A 20,007-nucleotide genomic window follows, 5' to 3' on the forward strand; every position below is an offset into this window, starting at 1 on the left:
CCTGAAAATCTTAAAACACTGTTTATTTCAATCATATCTTTGTTCAGTTGTATCTATTTGTTGCTATTGCTATTTTTTTATTGTGTTTACTTGTCTTTAATAATGCGTGAAATTCATATAAGTTAGGCTAGATGTTTTTTCTATGGTATTTTTAAATCATAGGCACAAGTTCCTTGTGTAAGTGTTCTTTAACCTGTTGATTTTCATTCATGATTTTCATCTTAAATTCAAATGTTTTGCAATAAGACTAAATGTGAATGATACGTACAATTTTTTTTTTTACCTTATTAGAATTGAAATTAGGAATCGATAAGAATCGGAATCAATAAACAGAATCGAAATTGGAATCGAAAACCATTCAAATTCAACAATACCCAACCCTACACCAGACACACAGCAGAGGTCACGACCTTGGAGGTGGGGTACATGTTGAAGACCCTGAAGATGGCCATCTCTGCAGCGATGGTTTTCCCGGAGCCGGTGGGAGCTCCCAGCAGGACATTGGTGTCCGTGTGGTACAGCGTGTGGAAGATCTGCGTCTGAATGGGATTAAAGTGCGTGAACTTGTACAGACTCTCGTACTCCCTGTTTCCCAGTGCAGTCACAGGCAACGGCTGGAGATCCAAGAGCTCTGGAATCAAACAAAACAAATTATAACTCGCAAATCTGACTTTTCATCTCAGAATTGTCAGATATAACCTCACGACTGCAACGGAAATCAAAGTCAGAATTGTGAGATAAAGTCACGATTATCTCTTTTATTTTTTACTCCATGGAAGAAACAAGCTTCCATAGAAATGTGAGGTTTATCATTTTATAAAACGTTTTTGTCAGAACTTTATTTTAACATTTAGTATGTGAGTGCATTTTAGTAGATATTACATTTTATGTTGTAAGTCACCCACCCAACATTTTAATTTAAAATCATGCCATCGGTGCAAGAGTAATTAATATTATTAATTTATGCACTTATTATTAGTGATATATAAGTTCATGCAAACAAAAAAAATTAATGTAATTTCATTTATTTCCGTGTGTGTATCAGTACTTTTTGAACATTTACAGCACATTTTAAAATATTGATAACCATGATCATTTTGGTCATTATAATCGTGATATGAAATTTCGTTTCATCTCTACTCATTGACTACACTTTGTTCATTATTGTGATCTTTGGCCTGTATGGTGATTAAAAGTCAATATTTTGGACTGCCAAGCCCAATATATTTCATGAATAATATTTAGGTTCGGGTTTGTAACTAAGAAAAACTATATTATTATGTAAGGAATAATTGACGACAGGCCGTTGAATTATTAGATAAATAATGCACACCCGAGGTGGTAATGCGGTCACGACATGAAGCGGAGTGGCCGTTACCCCTCGGGTGTGCATTATTTTTCTGATAATTCAACGGCCTGAAGTCAATTATTCCGCTTATACTACAGTTACCACACCTCGAAACATTGTTCAGATTATGTATTTCAAGACGTTTGTAAAGTTTTTGTCATTAAAACGCTCTTGTATGTAGGACTAATTTTTTCTTACGCATCTAATCCAATGCCTCCGTTGCTAATTCCATAACGTAATTTTAGAGTTAGTAACGGAGGTTTGAGCCACTGATAGCAGACTAATGCTGGGGACACACGACTAGCTGACACATTCTCTGACTGTTTTCATCGACTGCAGCAGATTTTAAACACTGACTTTGAACACAGACTGAACGCGCTGAACACGCGTTTGGGCATGATTAGTCATCAAATTACATTCATAACCGGCCTTAAAGTGTGTCCTCGGCTCGGCTTTATACAGTTATTAGAGAGAGATGTTGCAATAATGAGACAGAAAAGCATGTGCGTCAATATTATTATTCATTTATTAATTCAATTCGTTATATTTAATTTGTTCATTCTTTTTTATATTATTGACAGATGACAGTAGACTAGCCAAATAAATGAAACACAAAGCCCTTTTAACAAGTAGGCCTATCAATAATTATTTATTTGTTATATATTATCTGCAATAAAAATCCGTGCTGCAGGACTATCCATTTATTTAGCCTATATTCAGTTTAATTTTCTATTGATTATAGATAGCCTAGGACTATATACTTTATTTATTAAAATTAAACTGCATGTTTCCATTGATTGTGAAGCTAGACATTGAAAATTGCAGATCAAGCGCATGGGGCTAAATGTTTTTTCTTGTTATGAATTGTATCCTATTTTCCGTTATTACCGGTAACTACGCGAAGTGATATGGAACTGTAATGCGGTCAAGACCTGCCTGGAACTACTTTAACTGTGCGTTTCCCTGAAAATAATGCACACCTTAGAACGTTCTTCAACCAATCAGATTCAAGCATTCAACAGCCCTGTAGTATAAATATATATATATTTGACGAAATATGTAGTTAAGGTTTGCATTGCATGGCGTCTACTGTCCTGTGGCCGAAAGAGTGCTAGAGAGCGGAAGCATGTGTATATATAATTGATATATTAACAGAACTGTTGTGCGGATGTGTTCCTGCTCTTGTGCGCTCTTTCGAGTATGACAAGTTAAAACAATGACTGAGGGAAAACGTATTACAGTGCCGAATTATACAGAATACTAGGGAAAATATTCCTCAGACTCAGTCAATCTGCGTGTTTTCTGGATAATAAGTGAGCCAGGGGACATAAACCTCTAAAATGACTACATAATGTGTGTGTGAAGTGAATGAGTGTAAACTGAGCAAGGCACAAATCAAACAGCTGCGCTGCCGTGTCTATGCCTCTCTCAGAAATCAGAGCTTTATCAAGAGTACTAGTAATAAAATACTGCATCATTAACATTTTCTACTATTTGATATGTATATTTAAATGTTTTAAATGTGTGATACACAAGTGAAAAAATTTCTCATGCGTCTTTCAGAAATCAGCTTTGTCAAAAGTAGGCTGCTATCAAATAAAACATTACATCATACACATTTTCTACCACTCGATGTGTTTATCTAAATGTTTAAAAAGCGTTATTATACGATATTATCTGGTTTCAGCCAATAAGGAGCTCAGCGGTTACGTGCAGTGTAGGTCTTGCAAAGCTGTGTTGTGTACAGGTACATCTTTACAGCGACGGATTTCAGGTTCGGGTTTTAACTTAGTACCGGTCGGGTCAAGCGATCTCGGGTTCGGGCTTCAGTGTAAAGCCCTGCAGACCTCTAGTACAGAGACGATACGATTCCTGTGAGCTGTCCAGGGTCGCACTGCTTCTCGTGTGGCTGGCTTCGTCAGCGCTGAATCGTGGCTGGATGTCTTGACTACAATTTATCGTACAGTCAGGAATGAAACTCTGTATACATCGCACAATCAATTTAATCCTCACATTGTGTTCCAGTCATTCTGACCCAGAGATGATTATCTTTTCCCTGAAAATGCTGGTTAATGTAATCGTATTGGACTAAAACTTACTGAATTTGCTCTCACATGGTAACGACTTCCGTAAAAATGTTTCTGATAATGTTTCTGTTTTTTAAAAATTACCAGCTTACAAAAAATTGCTTATAAACCTCTCGTTGTGCTGTGTTATTGCCAAATATTGGATTAAATCTTTTTATCAACTTGTGTTATTTCAATTGTCACTTTTGTGTGTGGAACTGACAGATCATAGACCTCATTGATCTGAGTTTATGCACTTCAGTTTTTTTTCTTTTTTAAAGGTGAATAAGCTATAGTGTTTTTTTCCCCGCTCAAACACTGAAGTGCATAAACTCAGATCACTGAGGCCTACGGTCAGTCAGATCCAAGAAGAAATACAAAATCTGCACTAATTGAAAAAAAACAAGTTGATAGAAAGATTAACTCCAATTTTTGGTGATAACAAAGTATAATGAGAGATTTACAAGCAATTTAATAAGTAAATTAAGCAAAGGATTTTCAACACAGCACAAGAGATCATATCATAAAATCTGTCATTTAAAAGATTAAAAAAAAAATAGTAAAGTGGCTTTAATACGAGCCATATCTAGAGACCGGCATAACAGAAGCACCGCTCACATATAGTCCTCTGAAACAAAAGCTTGCAGCAAAAACCCAGATTTATAATTACGCCAAAGTCTTTTGGGCCACTTACTCCATTTAATTAAATTTCAGAATTGTTGTTTGTCAAGAAACAGTGGGTAATTCTGCAGTGGTGGGAAAAAACCTGACATTTCCAATTTGAAAGGCAATAAAAAACAACAGACTAGCACTTAAAATGCTGAAATGCCCCTCTATGATACTGTCTAAATAGGCCAAATGACCATTTGACTCATTCCACACAGCATTTAAAGTAGGATATATCGGCACCATATCGGTATCAGCCAATATAAGTTCATGTTTAATGTTATTGTTATCGGTCTGATAAGAAAATCTGGCCGATATATTAAAGCCAATAAATAATGTATTATTTCCTTCAGCTGAGACACTTCAGATGCGCACTGATCAACATGATGCTTGAAATATGATTGAAATCACTTCAAAAAGGAAAATACAGTTCAAGTCTGTCATATAAGCTACATAACATTATAATGAAAACATTACAGATGTGTGTTTGAGACATGGCTTTTAATGGTGAGACTTTTGCTTTTTGTAATCAGGCTCTCAAAAATTCTATAAAAATTTGGATTTAGATTTATCGACAATATATCGGTTATCGGCTTTCAAATATGAAGAATTATCGGTTATCGGCCAAAATGTTCATATCGGTGCATCCCTAACTTAAAGTGATTCATTGTAAATAAGGAATAAAGTGTCCGCAGGAGGATTGTTGCTGACAGCTTGTTGTCTCAGTTGTGTGTGTGTGTGACGCACCTGTGTGTGGCGGGTGTCTCTCAGGCAGAATGAGGTGCTGGAAGTTGATGATACACACCGCTTCAGAGCCCAGCCAGCGGTCAGACACGGCTCGGATGTAATACTGGGAAGGCATGGGCTCAAAGATGGGGATGGTGAAGACCAGCTGCTGAGGCTCTCCACTCAACACCTGACAGAGAACATGTGATTATCTTCAGCTCACAGGACACACTGTCCATCACCAAATCCGTTTGAAATTGAGGATTTTTGTGCAGATAGTCAGTGTTATATTAGCATTATCCAGTTAAATGTGTGAACCTTTCAACTCATTCGCCACTATAGGTAAATAACTAGAAGAATAACAGTGAAACTATTTGCGCTACAAACCAGTGTTTTTGTACTACTTACATTAAAATAAAATGGTAAAAAATAGCAGTTTGAAATATCAAGCAGCTTAATGAGAAGTTTTATACAGCTAAAAATAACTGTAGGCGGATGATACCGGATACATTTTAGTAATTCTGTTTTTTTTACTGTATTTACTGTAGCTCTAATTAATTTTTATTTCAGTTTTAGCCATTTTAGTACTTAAACTCGTTTCATTTCAGTTAGTTGCCAAAGCAACTTCTTCAAGTTTTATCTAATATTTATATATTTATTTATTTTTATTTGACCTTAACTTCAATTGATTAACCATGTTTAATAGTTTTAGTTCTAAAGTTTCAACAATAACAAAAGCGCATATCGTCACAGTCGGGCGTTTCTCCATTTTTCTGCATTTTTATTTTTTTTCATAAATCATTACTATTGGTCACCCTTTACTGCAAGTATTTAACCAATGAAAAGATTTAAAAAAGCTTGTGACTGAACCTTGTGTCTCCATTGGCTCCTCAAGCTGTCAGTCAAACCTCATAACTCCACCCACCTCTATCATGAACACAGTTTGGATAGTCTCTGCTCGTTTGCAATGGTAAATAAAGAACTGATATTTTGAATATGTACTGCGTTTTCTTTTCTCAAGAAACATTATAAGGCTAATATTTTATGTATTTGATGAGCAGATAAAAGTGTCTTTGTCTAGCATGTGTCTTAAATAGCCTCTTCAAAGCACTTCAGCTTTTATCCCAGGAGATTTTGGCCAAATGAGAGGAAACACTGAGCAGCCACATATAACTACAGTAAACTTTATAACCCGTAAGCTGATGAAAACGTAATGTGATGCACTTACTGCCTCAGATGATATTCGAATGATGGACAAAACATGTACAGTAGTTTGACATTCCCTGGTCAAAAACCTCCATTTAAGCTTGATTTTGGTCAAATGTTAATAATACTGTATAATGACACATGCAAGTGTCTGAACCCTTTGACAAAACAGTGTTACATTATTTAAAAACACTGTATTTCCATTGACAGGGTTCGTACAGATACTGTAAAATGAAATTCCAGGACCTTTCAAGCACTATTTGGACTACAATCAGAGTTCTCACTTATCAAACAATATCTTTAATACATTTCAAATTTTTAAAAAAAGTAACTAGATAAATAAAAATAAACTAATAAAACAAAATGGTACAAATAAAGTGCAGCGCATGCAATGACTGTGGTAACTCTAACCATTAAAAGGATGACAAAGACATCGCTCTCCTTATTCAAACTGATTTTTTTCCCTCATGAATATATGATTTGAAGAATGAAAGCTGTATCATACACTTGGATATGAGGAATATCACACTCATAGCCATGCGAAATGGCTCTATATCGATATCAGACGGGCTGCAGCGTTACGTTTTCATGAAAAGATTGTTTAATCAATAAAATTAAACACTATCTTCACATTTATTGTATTTCAATAAGTCAAGCACTTTTAAATACCTTTTCATAAATATGTCTGTGTTCAATGGTTTTCCAGGACTTCAATTTCACTTCAAGCACTGTAATCACCCTGTACGAACCCTGATTGAAGAGTGGTGTTTTTGGAGACCCGAGGTTTCCGTCCGACAGCGACGCTACATTACGGTTAAAGGGGTGGTTGATTATAATTTCACTTTTCTAACTTTAGTTAGTGTGTAATGTTGCTGTTTGAGCATAAACAACATCTGCAAAGTTACAATGCTCAAAGTTCAAAGCAAAGGGAGATATTTGCTTTTACAGAAATCACTTTTTAAGGACTACAACAAACAGCTGGTAGAGACTACACCACATTCCTCCCGGGTTAGTGACATCACCAACCCTATAATTTACATAAACCCCGCCCCCTGAACACGATTTATAGATTATCAAGACAGAATATGCCAATCAATGACTAGAAGATAACTACACATCAGCTTCATAAATTCATCAACTAAACATTCAGAAATGTCCTGTTGCTTCTACATGTTGTCACTTCTTCTTGAGTCTCTCCATTATTGAAAGGACACAAGCTGTTGTAGCTCCGCCCCCTGTGCCGGGAGCAACAGCTCATTTGCATTTAAAGGAACAGGCACAAAACGGTGCGTTTTTGCTCAGCCTCAAAAAGTGACAATTTTAACATGCTATATAAAAATATCTGTGGGGTATTTTGAGCTAAAATTTCACACACACACTCTGGGGACATCAGAGACTTATTTTACATCTTGTGAAAAGGGCATTATACCACCCCTTTAAAGGTGAGGCGTGTAATCTAGCGCTCCTTCTGCTGGTCTGTGATCTGATGTACCTGTTTCTTCTGCAGGAGGAAGTACTCGGAGTGGTAGATGTGGTCGTTGATGGGGTCCTCCACCCATAACCACCAGGGCTCTCCCACCGACCCGTGGACCTGTGCAACAACACACCAGAAGAGCCATGAGAGCCAGAACAAGCCAGAACGACTGAAAGTGGACACTACTGTTTCATAATAAATGCTGTGGAAGTATTGTTCATTCTTAGTTCATGTTAACTAAGGTAGTCAACTAATGTTAGCTGATGAACCTTATTGTGAAGTGTTAGCATAAAAACGTCCCGTCAGGAACTTGACATTCGTCTGAACTCCTGCTGATCTCCATCACCGCTTCATAACAGTCTCAGATGGCTCGTATTGAGTGAAAAGTAAGTGAAATCTTCACAGCCTGTTGAGCTGTAGACTGTTTTACGTTAAAGCGAGTGATATACTGTACGTATCAAACGTCAGGCGGCTCAGCGTCCGGATGACCAGAGTTTCCACTTTGCTCATGGTGTGAATAAATCATGCTTGGGCTGTTTGATCTGAATCTGAATCTAATCTGAATCACACAGCTTCATTCACACTAGAAACCGGAACTATAGCCATATTTAACGCGTTCTTCAACATGCACTGAAAACATATTGCAAACTGTAATTTATTCCTGTGATCAAAGCTGAATTTTCAGCATCATTACTCCAGCCTTCAGCGTCACATGATCCTTCAGCAATCATTCTAATAGGATGATTTGCTGCTCAAGAAACATTTCTGATTATTATCTAGAATATTTATGTGGAAACTGTGATAGTTTTTTTTTAAATTCTTTGATGAATAGAAAGATCAAAAGAACAGCATTTATTTAAATATATAAGTCTTTTGTAACATTATAAATGTCTTTAGTCGTAATTTAATGCATCCTTCCTGAATAAAAGCATTACGATCAGTCAAATAAAAATGGTTCTGAGCCCAAATGTTTGAACGGTAGTGAACGGCATTATATATTAGGTACATGAAGTACTAAGTGGATGAAGCGTTATGTAATGTTTGTTAATGCCATGTTAATGTGTGTGAGCGAGGACACTGGCGGGTGATTAGTGGGTGCTGATGGTCTTCCAGCTGTTGGGTGTCACGCTGGAGGAGTTCTGGTCACATGACTCAGAGCGGCCCATCTGTGGCCCTCAGAAGAACACACACACACACACACAGATCTGGGCTATTCAAGCCTTTGTGCTCTTAAACACAGGGGAGGAGACGACAAATCAATGATGCCTTCAGATCCTAAAGAACCTACTGTGAGCCTGTGTGTGTGTGTGAGTGCGTGTGTGTGTGTTTGAGAGAGAGAGAGAGAGAGAGAGAGAGAGAGAGAGAGAGAGTGTGTGAGTGTGTGTGTGAGAGAGTGAGTGTGTCCAGGTAAACCCTACATCGTGGAGAAAAAATGTCCCCACAAAGATTTTTGGGTCCCTATGAGGAAAACAGATTATAGATCATAATAAGTGAAGTTTTTGAAAATGTAAAAATGCAGAAAGTTTTCTGTGATGGTTAAGTTTAGTGTAAGGGGAGAGAATATACAGTTATAGGACATTACACATATAATGTTTTAGTACTAAAGTTTTCAGACTGCGCATCCTTTCATTACATTATTATTTCATAATTGCCAAGGGCCTCATCATAATATTTCACCAAAACATGTTCAAAGCTACAGAGACCCTAAAGCAGGGTTTCTCAAACTCGGTCCTGGACAGTTTATCTCCAACCCTGATCAAACACACCTGAGCAAGCTAATCAGTGTCTTCAGGATCACTAGAAACTCACAGCTAGGTGTGTTTGATCAGGGTTGGAGCTAAACTGTGCAGGACAGTGGCCCTCCAGGACCGAGTCTGAGAAACCCTGCTCTAAAGGGAAATGGTGATGGAAAAAATATGAGAGGAGAGGAAAAATTGTCAATGCTTGTGCGTTTTCTCTTAAATGTTTTGCGTTCCCTTGAGAAACTTTGAGTTCGCTCGCAAAAACATTTGAGTACCAGACAATTTCTGGACAACAATGTAGTAACCCACAACAAAGTAACTGTAACGAAAAAAAGTATATATATATATACATACACACCGGTATATATTAGGGCTGGGTAAAAAATATAGATTTCTCGATTTTAATCGATTCTCATTTTTACGAACCAATATCGATTCTTAAATCCAAGTCCTTAAATGCTCAAATTACGTCCATTTTCTTATGAAATTCAAAACCATAAATAGCGTGTTGGCGTGAGATCGCTCTGGCTCAGCTCTAGGGAAGCAGAAGCATGTGATCTTCTCTTCCGCCTTAATAACACCAGTTACAGCGCCAAATAAACATGAATGAGCATCTGAAAGTGTGTTAAAGATAGAGTACAACAATCCGTATCATGTGACATGGAATCGCTCAATCGGTGTTTCAGCCGTGGAAAGACGTCAGTAAAACAGCTTGTGAACAATGTCATGTGACGTCACATTTACTTCAGAAAAACCACATCCAGTGACCATAAACTCGTCAGTCAGCTGGAAAAATGAACTCTAGAGAGGAGCAGTTTGCTAAATATATGCACCATATTACATATTCATTATAATTTTTAATGTTCTTCAATATTTAATGCATGTTTGAATAAATCTGGCAAGTTTTTATGACAGCCACCATTTAAGTGTTTATATTTCATATAACTTTATTATTATAAAAATAAATAAAAGTGTAATTTAAGTGTTTGTATACAAATCAGTTTTTTACCTTCAATAATAGTAGGCTAATGAAGCCTGTAGGCTACAACTGACTCCCATAGTTTAGCATCAGTTAAGAGATTTGCCATGTATTATATGTGATATCCAAAATAATCAATATTGAATCGGAATCGAATCGTGAAATTTGTGTCAATACCCAGCCCTAATATATATTAGTTTTAACTGAATAAATGTAATTGTTTTCAGATTTTTAATGAACAGATTTATGCAGACTCTAAGCAATTTGAATAAATGCATTTTTGAAAATATGATTATTTCAATAAAATCAAACAGATGCCTATAGATAATTAATAAACTATTCCAAGAGTTTTTGAGAGCAGAAATCTTACCATTTATGTATGACTGACACTTATGCATCACGTTAACTTTATTAGTTTGTTTATGTAAAGCTGTGTAATCCAAATGGATGGAAATTGTATATGCAAATCAAATACATCAAGTTAGGCCTGAATATTTTGGGATCGGCTGGTGTGAGGAACTGAACATCCCGATATTCCAGAGACTAACAGCAGTGTGTGAAGCCCTGGATGCGGTTGCCATGGTTACCTGGTCATTCCACCTGAAGTCGGGGGTGATGCTGAGGCGCACGCGCAGGACGGTGCGCGTGATTGGCTGAATGCTGGACTCCATCAGGATGGCAGGGATCTGATGAACACACTGCTTCACCTTCAGCCCGATGTTCACGTGATGCAACATGTGACCTGCACACACACACACGTTTGTTTCACTGAATTAGTGAGGACACTGCATAGACTTCCATTGATTTTATATCAGGTTAATGATATTAAAGCCCTAAACCATCACAGGAACATGTGCAAAACACTAGATTTAAATAAAAACATGTTTTGGCCGATTTATAAGCCTTTTTAACACTCATGCACACACACACGTATGTACACACACACACACACACATGCACAGACAAACCACACACATGCGCACTAACACACATGCACACACACACATACACAGACACACCACACATGCACAGACACACCACACATGCACTCACACACCACACGCATACACGTGAACACACACACTCACACACACACATGCACAGACACACCGCACATGCACTCACACACCACGCGCATGCACGTGAACACACACACACACAAACGCACACACACACACACACACACACACACACACACACACACACACACACACACACACACACACACACACACAGGACTTTGCATAGACTTCCACTGATTTTATATCAGGTTAATGATATTTTCTATGGCCTAACCCGAACCCTACCAACACAGAAACATGTGCACACTCTAGATTTAAATAAAAAACACCACATCTGACTTTAGCCGTCTATGAGCGAGTGTAAAGCTGAGTGTGTGGTGCGAGACTGACCGATCTCGTCTTTGCCCATGTCTCTGAGCTGGTCCAGCGTGAGCTTCTTGTCCTCCAGGCGGGACAGCAGGGCCGAGGGCAGAGAGCTGAACTGGCGGAGCGGGTGAGCCCAGCCCCACAGGCGCTTGTCGATCACCTTACACAGCGTCAGCAGGCGGTGGGTCATGACGGGCCAGCGCTTCCTCAGAGCGATCTCGAACAGGGCCCGCACGATACGAGCTGCGTTCTGCACACACACACACACACACACACAGGTCACGCACACACCCGCTGTCTCCATCCACCTGTTTATTATGCGAAGTTTGGGATACAAATGCTGAAGGGAGGCGTCAAGATGTGCATACATTCTGAAAGTGATTTATGTCATAATTTTGAATTTTATCTTACTATATTAATTTTGACCTTTTACTCTTATCATTTTGAGTTAGAATGTCATAATTACTTACTTTTTATCTCATAATTTCAACTTTTATGTTATTAGTATATGACTTGTGTATCTCAACTTTATTTAAATTGCTTTTATGTCACAATTATGACTTTATAATTTCCATTTTTCATTGTATCTCATAATTTTGACTTATCTCATAATGACTAAGTATCTTAGTATATGACTTCTGTGAATTGTTTTTGTCATAATTATGACTTTTTATGTCAGTTTCTTTAGCATGTCATTATATCTGACTTTAAATATGACTTTGAATCTGATAATTTCAACTTTTCATGTCATGTTTTTTTGTTCTTACATGGTGGACCAGTTTACCACCAGTAAACCAGAAAGTAAAGTAACAACTATATTAACTTGCATGTAATTCCTTATATTGAGATCATTTTAAGAGCATTTTGTTGGACATGCAAACATATGCAATGAAGAAACACTCTACTTGTCACCTAATTATGAATAATTGGTAACACTTTAGTTTGAGGGCCAAATTTTCACTATTAACTAGTTGCTTATTATCATGCATATTACTAAGATATTGGCTGTTTATTAGCACTTATAAAGCACATATTAATGTCTTATTCTGCATGACCATATTCTACATCCCTTAATCCACCCAATACCTAAACTTAACAACTGCCCTACTAACTATTAATAAGCAGTAATTAGGAGTTTATTGAGGAAAAAGTCGTAGTTATTAGTGAATATGTGTTCCCCAAACTAAAGTGACCCAATAATTGATTGCACAACTGCAAAATGTCTGTTAACTCTTTCCCTGCCAGCATTTTTGATCATTTTCACACAATTTTCTTGTCCCGCAGAATATTTTGTTGTATGAATATCTGAATATGCAATATATCAGAAGAAATAACAGACCTTATGCTTTTAAACAAATAAACAAAAGAGTTTTTAGTGCACTCTTTTTTATTGACACTTGAATGTTGTTTTAAGTTTCATAAAAAAATAAAGCAACATTTTGAGCAAAAATTTGAGAAAATCGTGTTTTTGTCAAAGACTACATTCAGATCGGATTCAGAAACACAGATGGAGCAGATCGAGTCCATCAACAGCTTCACAATCCTACAGCTCCACAGTTCCTTCGGTAATATTAGGCAGTTTTGATGTATATGCTGTTTAATGTTGACGATTGTGTTATTTTACATATGCATCTGCTTATATCTGATATCGCTTGTTTCTGCTTCTTCTTCGCCTGTGTTTTGATCAGGAGATTCAGTACTCCTTCAGAAGAACACGTAAAGCTGGAAATGTCCGTCAGTGGCGAAATAGTGAAATAAAGTGAGAGGTTTTCCGATGGTTGAGGAACTGAATGACGGATACTTGGCAGTGGATACCTTATAAACAGCTTGTCTAACGGGGAGCGTCATTTTAAACAGATTTGTCATATACAGTTCTCTTCTTATGGGATACAGCTTTTTAAAGGGCTCTTTTAAATTTAGTTCATTATCTAGAACACATTTTATGGAATAACTAATGTGGGTTTGCTCTGACTGCTGTCGGTGTAGATCAGAGCGCCGCGTGTGTGTGTTTGATGGGTCGAGTGTGAGTTATGCTCAGATGGCTTAGAGAATCCTACATTACTTTGATCTATAAGGTGTGATGATCTATGATGGACTGATCCGGTGTGTCACTGATGGATTGAGCAGAAATGAGCGAGTGCGAGGACGAACACCTGCAGACCCAGATGCTGATGTGTAACAGGCCACGAGAGCCTGGATGAGACCCATCATGCACTGAACGCAGGTTTGTGGACTGATCTGTTGCAGAGAGCATTGGGAATCTTTAGGGTTGTGCGGTCAGAGATGAAAAACTCATTCTTTCTAGTTTGGAGAGTTTTTAAAGATTTAATTACACAATAGTGTTTTGAATGCTTGAGAAAACAGTTTGCTAGTATTATCACTACTTGACCTTCATCCTTCCCTCGAGTTTTGTAACAAATCCTTCCCTCGCGGGCCAAAATGACCCGAAGCCCTAAAATTAGACTTTAAGCTTTTTTTTAATATTTTTTTTTCTTTCAGATTTACCTTTAAATTACTAGATTTGATCAATAAAAAATAAATAAATCGGGGTTTTTTTGTCTATTTGTAGTTCAAGTACGACAGAAGTCCTGGGGTCTTGACCTCTCCGGATGAATCTTTTCAAAAATATTTTACAGGTCAAAATTACCAGAGGGAAGGATTAAAATCAATCGGAAAATACATTTATACATTTGTGTATTTTAGAGGTATTTATGTTTTCCAGTTTAAAGGTGCACCCACATTTTCTGTTGTTTAGCGAATTTTCATGGAAATCCAGTCATTTCAAAAGGAATCCGTGCGATCTGGACTTTCACATGTTTGTGCGACGGACTCAAAACGGCACGGTTTGAAGTGACTTCAGTGTGAGTTGTGTTTCATGCTTTGATACACTATTGACAATGCCTCCAAAACTTCACTTATGCGACCCACACCTTAATGCTGTAAATTTAATAGACATCTCATTACAACTGGTTCCAGAAGAAAATATTTGGAAATTATATATTTACAACATCTGGAATATGGCATTATTATATTTTCAGATGATTATTATTATTATTATTTTAAATCGAAATACTTCTTGCATTAGTTGCTGAAATTGTGGTCCAAATTCTGGTTCCACTGGGAAAAAAAGAGCAAATCCATAAATATTATGATTTTGAATATCACTGAAGGCCTCAAACACAAAAAGATTATTAACTCTTTCCCTGCCAGTATTTACTAAAAAAAGTTGCGCCCGCATTTTTAATCACATTCACAAAACTTTCACGATCCCCAGAATATGTTGTTGTATGAATATGTACAAGAACAGAGAAAGAACAAAGCCTTTGCTTAAAAAAAAAAAAAAAAACAAGTTTCATAAACAAACAAGCAAAAAAACAAAAAAAACACACTGAACAAAAAGCTGAGAATTTTTTTGTCAAAGACTTCTGATCGGATTAAGAACGATGATCAAAACAGTCGTAAATGACGTAAATGTCGTCATAAATGACGGTAAATCTCGTCAGTGGTGGGAAAGAGCAAAATTATAATTTTTTTTTTTTTCTTTGCTATATTGCCTAGCGCAAGTCACTCAACCTCTTATTTATGCTCAGCCGATCTCCAAATGCTTGGGGAATCAGTTCGACCGAATCACTAAAAAATAACATTCGCTCAGAACCGAGTCTGCTCTCTTCAATCTTCAGCTGAACGACGGGAAGATCCCTGAACAGATGCAAAAACCATCCAAAGAATCATCGTGTGTGTGTGTGTGTGTATATATCTAAACATGTACATCTAAAATCCATGAAGGGTGCCGGAGAGAGAGATCTCAGACCCGAGCATCAGAGAAGGTCTGGATTTAAAATCAACAAACGTTTGACACGGAAATGCCTCCCACTGCCGGATCCCAGCTGCACATCTGAAATCAGCCGGATTAGGAGCAAACAGGGAATTTCTCCCAGCGATTTCAACTATCTGAGCACATGGAAGCCGTTGTAATGGAATGGCAGATATCATGGATAGATGTCTTCCACAGAGCACATCCCATCCTAACCTCGCAGTCACATTACTCAAAATACTCCACTCACAATTTCTCTCACAGTTTAGTCCTTGTGTTGCTTGAAGCATGCGTGTTTTTGTTTCATGGATCTTTTCCATATGAAAAATGCTCAACTCATCCACACTTCAGTTCAATTCAATGCTTTTTTTAAATGTGCCACGATCACAGAAGTACCATCATGTCGTTCGATGGAAAATGTATGCACATTAAGCTTTTTAGGCTTCAAATGGTGTTGTATGGACCCTTTAATAATGGACCCTTTAATACATTTTTTGGTGATGTGTCAAATGTGGAGATGCACCGATAACAAATTTTTTTTTTCAGAATATCCAATATCATTCTGAATATTAGAAATGTAATTTCTAATATTCAGAATGATATTGGATATTCTGAAAAAAAAAAAAAAAAAATTATCTCCCAAATAATGCTGGAAACTATCCAGTATGATATTAGAGGTTAAAATGAACAACAGAGCTATTATATTCAACTGCTATTTATTTCCAGATATAATATTTACACTCAAATAAAAGCAGAAATGCTTGTACTGTATACAACTCAGATGCACATGAGGTAGTTTTCATAAACACTTTTGGGTAACACTTTATTTTACAGTGTCCTTGTTACATATGATACATGTACTTACCATAGTAATAACAATAAATTATGCATAATTACATGCAACTAACCCTAATCCTACCCTAACCCTATAGTAAGTACATGTAGTTGCTTAATATTACTCAGTACTTAAATATATAATTACACTGTAACAATGACACCTTAAAATAAAGTGTAACCCACTTCTTAATGGCAAATGTATTTAAACATACATGTATAATTAACACTAAGCTTCTGATATTCATGCTTGTTTTTCTAGATATAACTTGTCTTAAAGTGGAAGAAAAGACTTGCGCTGCTGCTTGAACTGAAGCCATACAGAGATCTGTCACATTTAAGAGCGTCAAAACGCCATTTATTGTTTGAATTTCGTGATAAAATGTACAGAATTTGAAAGCTGAGCCTTTTCTTCTCATCAGAAGTAACAGAGCACAAAGCTGTTAGCGATGGGAGGCGCCTCAAATAACGTTAGGTGTAGGGAAAAGAGTAGATCTGGCAACCCTGGCTTGAACTATGGGTGATTTAGTGGGTCAAATAAAGCCTTTATGTAGCTATTTTTAACTGTTAATGCGTTATTGTCACATTAACTTGGCCTAAATTCAACACGGGAGAGATTTTCTTCACAGACAGTGTGAGTTGCAGTCGGACACCTTTTGATAGACAGACTATAATCGGCCCTTATCATCGGCTGTTTTTAAACAATTGGCCGACAGCGCAAAATATTATCTTTAATCGTCCGATTCTGATTATTGGCCGATACGTCGGTGCATCTCTAGTCAAATGTTGTGTTGTGGTTTATTGTGTATCACTGCGGCTTTACATTTCAAGACGAATTTCCTTAAAAAAGGACAATTAAGTATAACTCAAACTCTTATTTGTCCTTTCTGGTACTGAACGGTGTCACCATCAGTTTTCATTGCGTCATGAACACTGTCTGTGTTCTAGGGAAGTAAGTAAGTAATAGGAAATATTCCTTTAAAACCCAGTGTTTTATTAAATGAATTGATTTTTCATGTATAAATATTAAGATGGGTTCATATTTACTCAGCAAATTTGGAGGACAAAAGAAAGCAGGACCGAATGTGTCAAATTCCAGCGAATAATGACAACAAAATAAACATTTTCAGACATCCACCTTTTATAATATTGAAGAGTTTTGCAAAACTTGCTGAATGAGCTTCTCGTCCATTGTGGATCTTTAGCTAATTTACAAAAATTCACCAGAATTGAACTCGACTCGCATAATTAAGCTTCTCCGGCAGGGAAAATTCTTCATTGCGCTGATTCCCATTGAAATGATGAAATTTGGTCAGAAATGGAGAAACATTGTGTGATTATTTCAGACACGACTCTAAACACAATCTCCCATAATTGATGTGCAGTGGCAGGTTTAACGAGCCACTTTTAAAGCGCGTGTAATGAAGCCGAGGCGTCTCACCTGCGCTACATAAGACAGGTCAGAGATGAGGGAGAAGCTGTCCACTTCCCCGCGCCCGATGTACGTCTGGAGGAGGATATTTATCTTCCCGTAACCGTTCTCCACTCCTCCAGCCGCTGGAAGCTCACAGAAATCACACAACATCTTCTCCAGCTCCTCCAGCTCCTCGTCCCGGACCTGTGCGTCACACACACACACACACCTCACTGTGACACACACACTTCGCTTACCCGTTACTAAAGACCATTTTCTGTGTGTGTGTGTGGAATCGACGACCTCTCACCTTGATCTGCTCAAACTCTTCAGCTTTTGAAACGATGCTCAGAATGTCTGCTTCGGTCTTCTGCGCGCTGAAAAGCTCATTGAAAGTCTGTGGAATGTAAAGAAAGAATATTAAACAGTCAAATATGCACTTATTATGCATTAAGCCAATCAAAGCTGAATTTCCAGCATCATTACTCCAGTCTTCAGCGTCACATGATCCTTCAGAAATCACTCTAATATGATGATCTGCTGCTCAAGAAACATTTATGATTATTATCAATGCTGAAAACAGCTGTGCTGCGCAATATTTCTGTGGAGAATTATAAATGTGTTTATTTTTTGTTAGGATACTTTGATGAACAGAAAGTTCTAAGAATAGACTTCTATTTAAAATAGAAATCTTTTGTAATATTATAAATGTCTTTACTGTCACGTTTGATCAATTTAATGCATCCTTGCTGAATAAAACAATCATTGTGATGCTCAAGAAACATTTATGATTATTATCAATGTTGCAAACAGTTGTGCTGTGCAATATATTTGTGGAAAACACATTGTTTTCAGATTTATTTGATGAATAGTAAGTTCAAAAGCACAGCATTTATTTGAAACATAAATCTTTTGTAATGTTATAACTTTATTCACTGTCACTTTGGATTAATTTAATGTGTCCTTGCTGAATAAAAGACTGAGCATCATAGTACAGTAGATTTAAAATTGTGGACTACAGCAATAATTTGTCTTTTTAAAAGGTCGTACAGTGTTAGTTTTTTGCCAAGTTAACCGTCATGAATGCTCGCTCTCGACATTCACACACATCTCACCTCCATAGTGTTGTACTTTATGTAGAAATGACTGGCTGTCCTGCCAAGATCTGTGGAGGCGAAATATCCCGTCCTCTCGTCGAAGCGGATCATCCGAGCTTTATCCAGCTTTCTGCCCGACTCCACCACTAACTCCTTCCTGTAGAGCTCCAACTGCGGGTCCATCTGAACAACACCCCAATTATCATCAACTATTATCAAAATATTTCACAACAAACCATTTGACATAATAAACTATAACAAGAGAGGAAAATATAACTGCATAACTAAAATATATTATAACTATATTATAAATATATAGATGTTATGACTAATATAAATATATATTTACACTGAAAATATCAATAAAAACTGAAAACCGGCGAATCTTATGTGCCATTTAACTACTGAGAATATTAAGAGCAGATTATGAGAGCATGAGCACCTGACAGGCCTTGTGGTTGATCCCGTAAACCAGTGGATTGGCTCTCATTCGCACGTACAGATACGTGTAACTCAACCAGCGGACGGCTTCATCAACATTAGTGACCGTCCCTAGAGCGATCTGCACAAAACAACCAAAAAGCAAGCATCACATTTCAAGCACTTTAAATCAAATCCTAATGTTTTCTAGAGGTGTGGGTTGTGTTTAATATTTCTAACTATGTGATTGAGATCTTGGAAGTAATATGATAATTGATATGCCATGCACAGACACAGTCGTAATACATGCAGGAATGGTTTTAATCTCACATTCAACTGATGTCTGATGTCAGTGCGCCTTCTGTTGGATGAACGGATCATGAGTTTGTGTGGATAACGCGTGCAGATGCTGCCATCATGTGGCGGAGTCAGGAACAGCCCTTTCCTTCTACTATTATAAGCATCTTGATGAGTTCATTAAGCTCATTTAATTCTTTTCCAAGCTTATTATCATTAATTAAATTACAAATACACATTCTAGCAGTCAAATATTTTTGCTAACAAAAAAATAAATAATTAAATAAAAACATAAGTTTGCAAACAAACAAAAACTAAAGTGAAACTCCTTGTTCAGTGCAAACTAAATTTAGTGACAAATAAAATAAATACAATTTAGAGACAAAAAGACAGCCTGACTTTGGGTTTTAATGTTAGAACAATTTGTGATTCTATTGTAGGAGATGATTTATATACTCTAATATTACATACAGTATATTACATATAATATTTTAAATTAGTTTCATTTTAATTTAAATTTACATTTTAGTAATTTT

The 20,007-nt window shown here is 36.9% G+C and overlaps 1 protein-coding gene across 1 annotated transcript in view; it reads right to left on the reverse strand.

The window, feature by feature from the left end:
* Positions 1-20,007, reverse strand: part of ascc3 (activating signal cointegrator 1 complex subunit 3) — a 256,025-nt gene that overhangs the window by 61,416 nt on the left and 174,602 nt on the right. The window contains exons 17-25 of the mRNA XM_079894249.1: positions 19,197-19,316; positions 18,773-18,937; positions 17,968-18,054; positions 17,685-17,861; positions 11,620-11,845; positions 10,795-10,949; positions 7,505-7,603; positions 4,828-4,996; positions 411-631 (exon numbers count right to left, since the gene is read on the reverse strand). Of these exons, the coding sequence (XP_079750375.1) occupies positions 411-631; positions 4,828-4,996; positions 7,505-7,603; positions 10,795-10,949; positions 11,620-11,845; positions 17,685-17,861; positions 17,968-18,054; positions 18,773-18,937; positions 19,197-19,316 (1,419 nt within the window). The remainder of the gene's footprint in view (positions 1-410; positions 632-4,827; positions 4,997-7,504; positions 7,604-10,794; positions 10,950-11,619; positions 11,846-17,684; positions 17,862-17,967; positions 18,055-18,772; positions 18,938-19,196; positions 19,317-20,007) is intronic.

Source organism: Squalius cephalus (assembly GCF_949319135.1).
Source record: "Squalius cephalus genome assembly, chromosome: 15".
Classification (NCBI taxonomy): Eukaryota; Metazoa; Chordata; class Actinopteri; order Cypriniformes; family Leuciscidae; genus Squalius; species Squalius cephalus.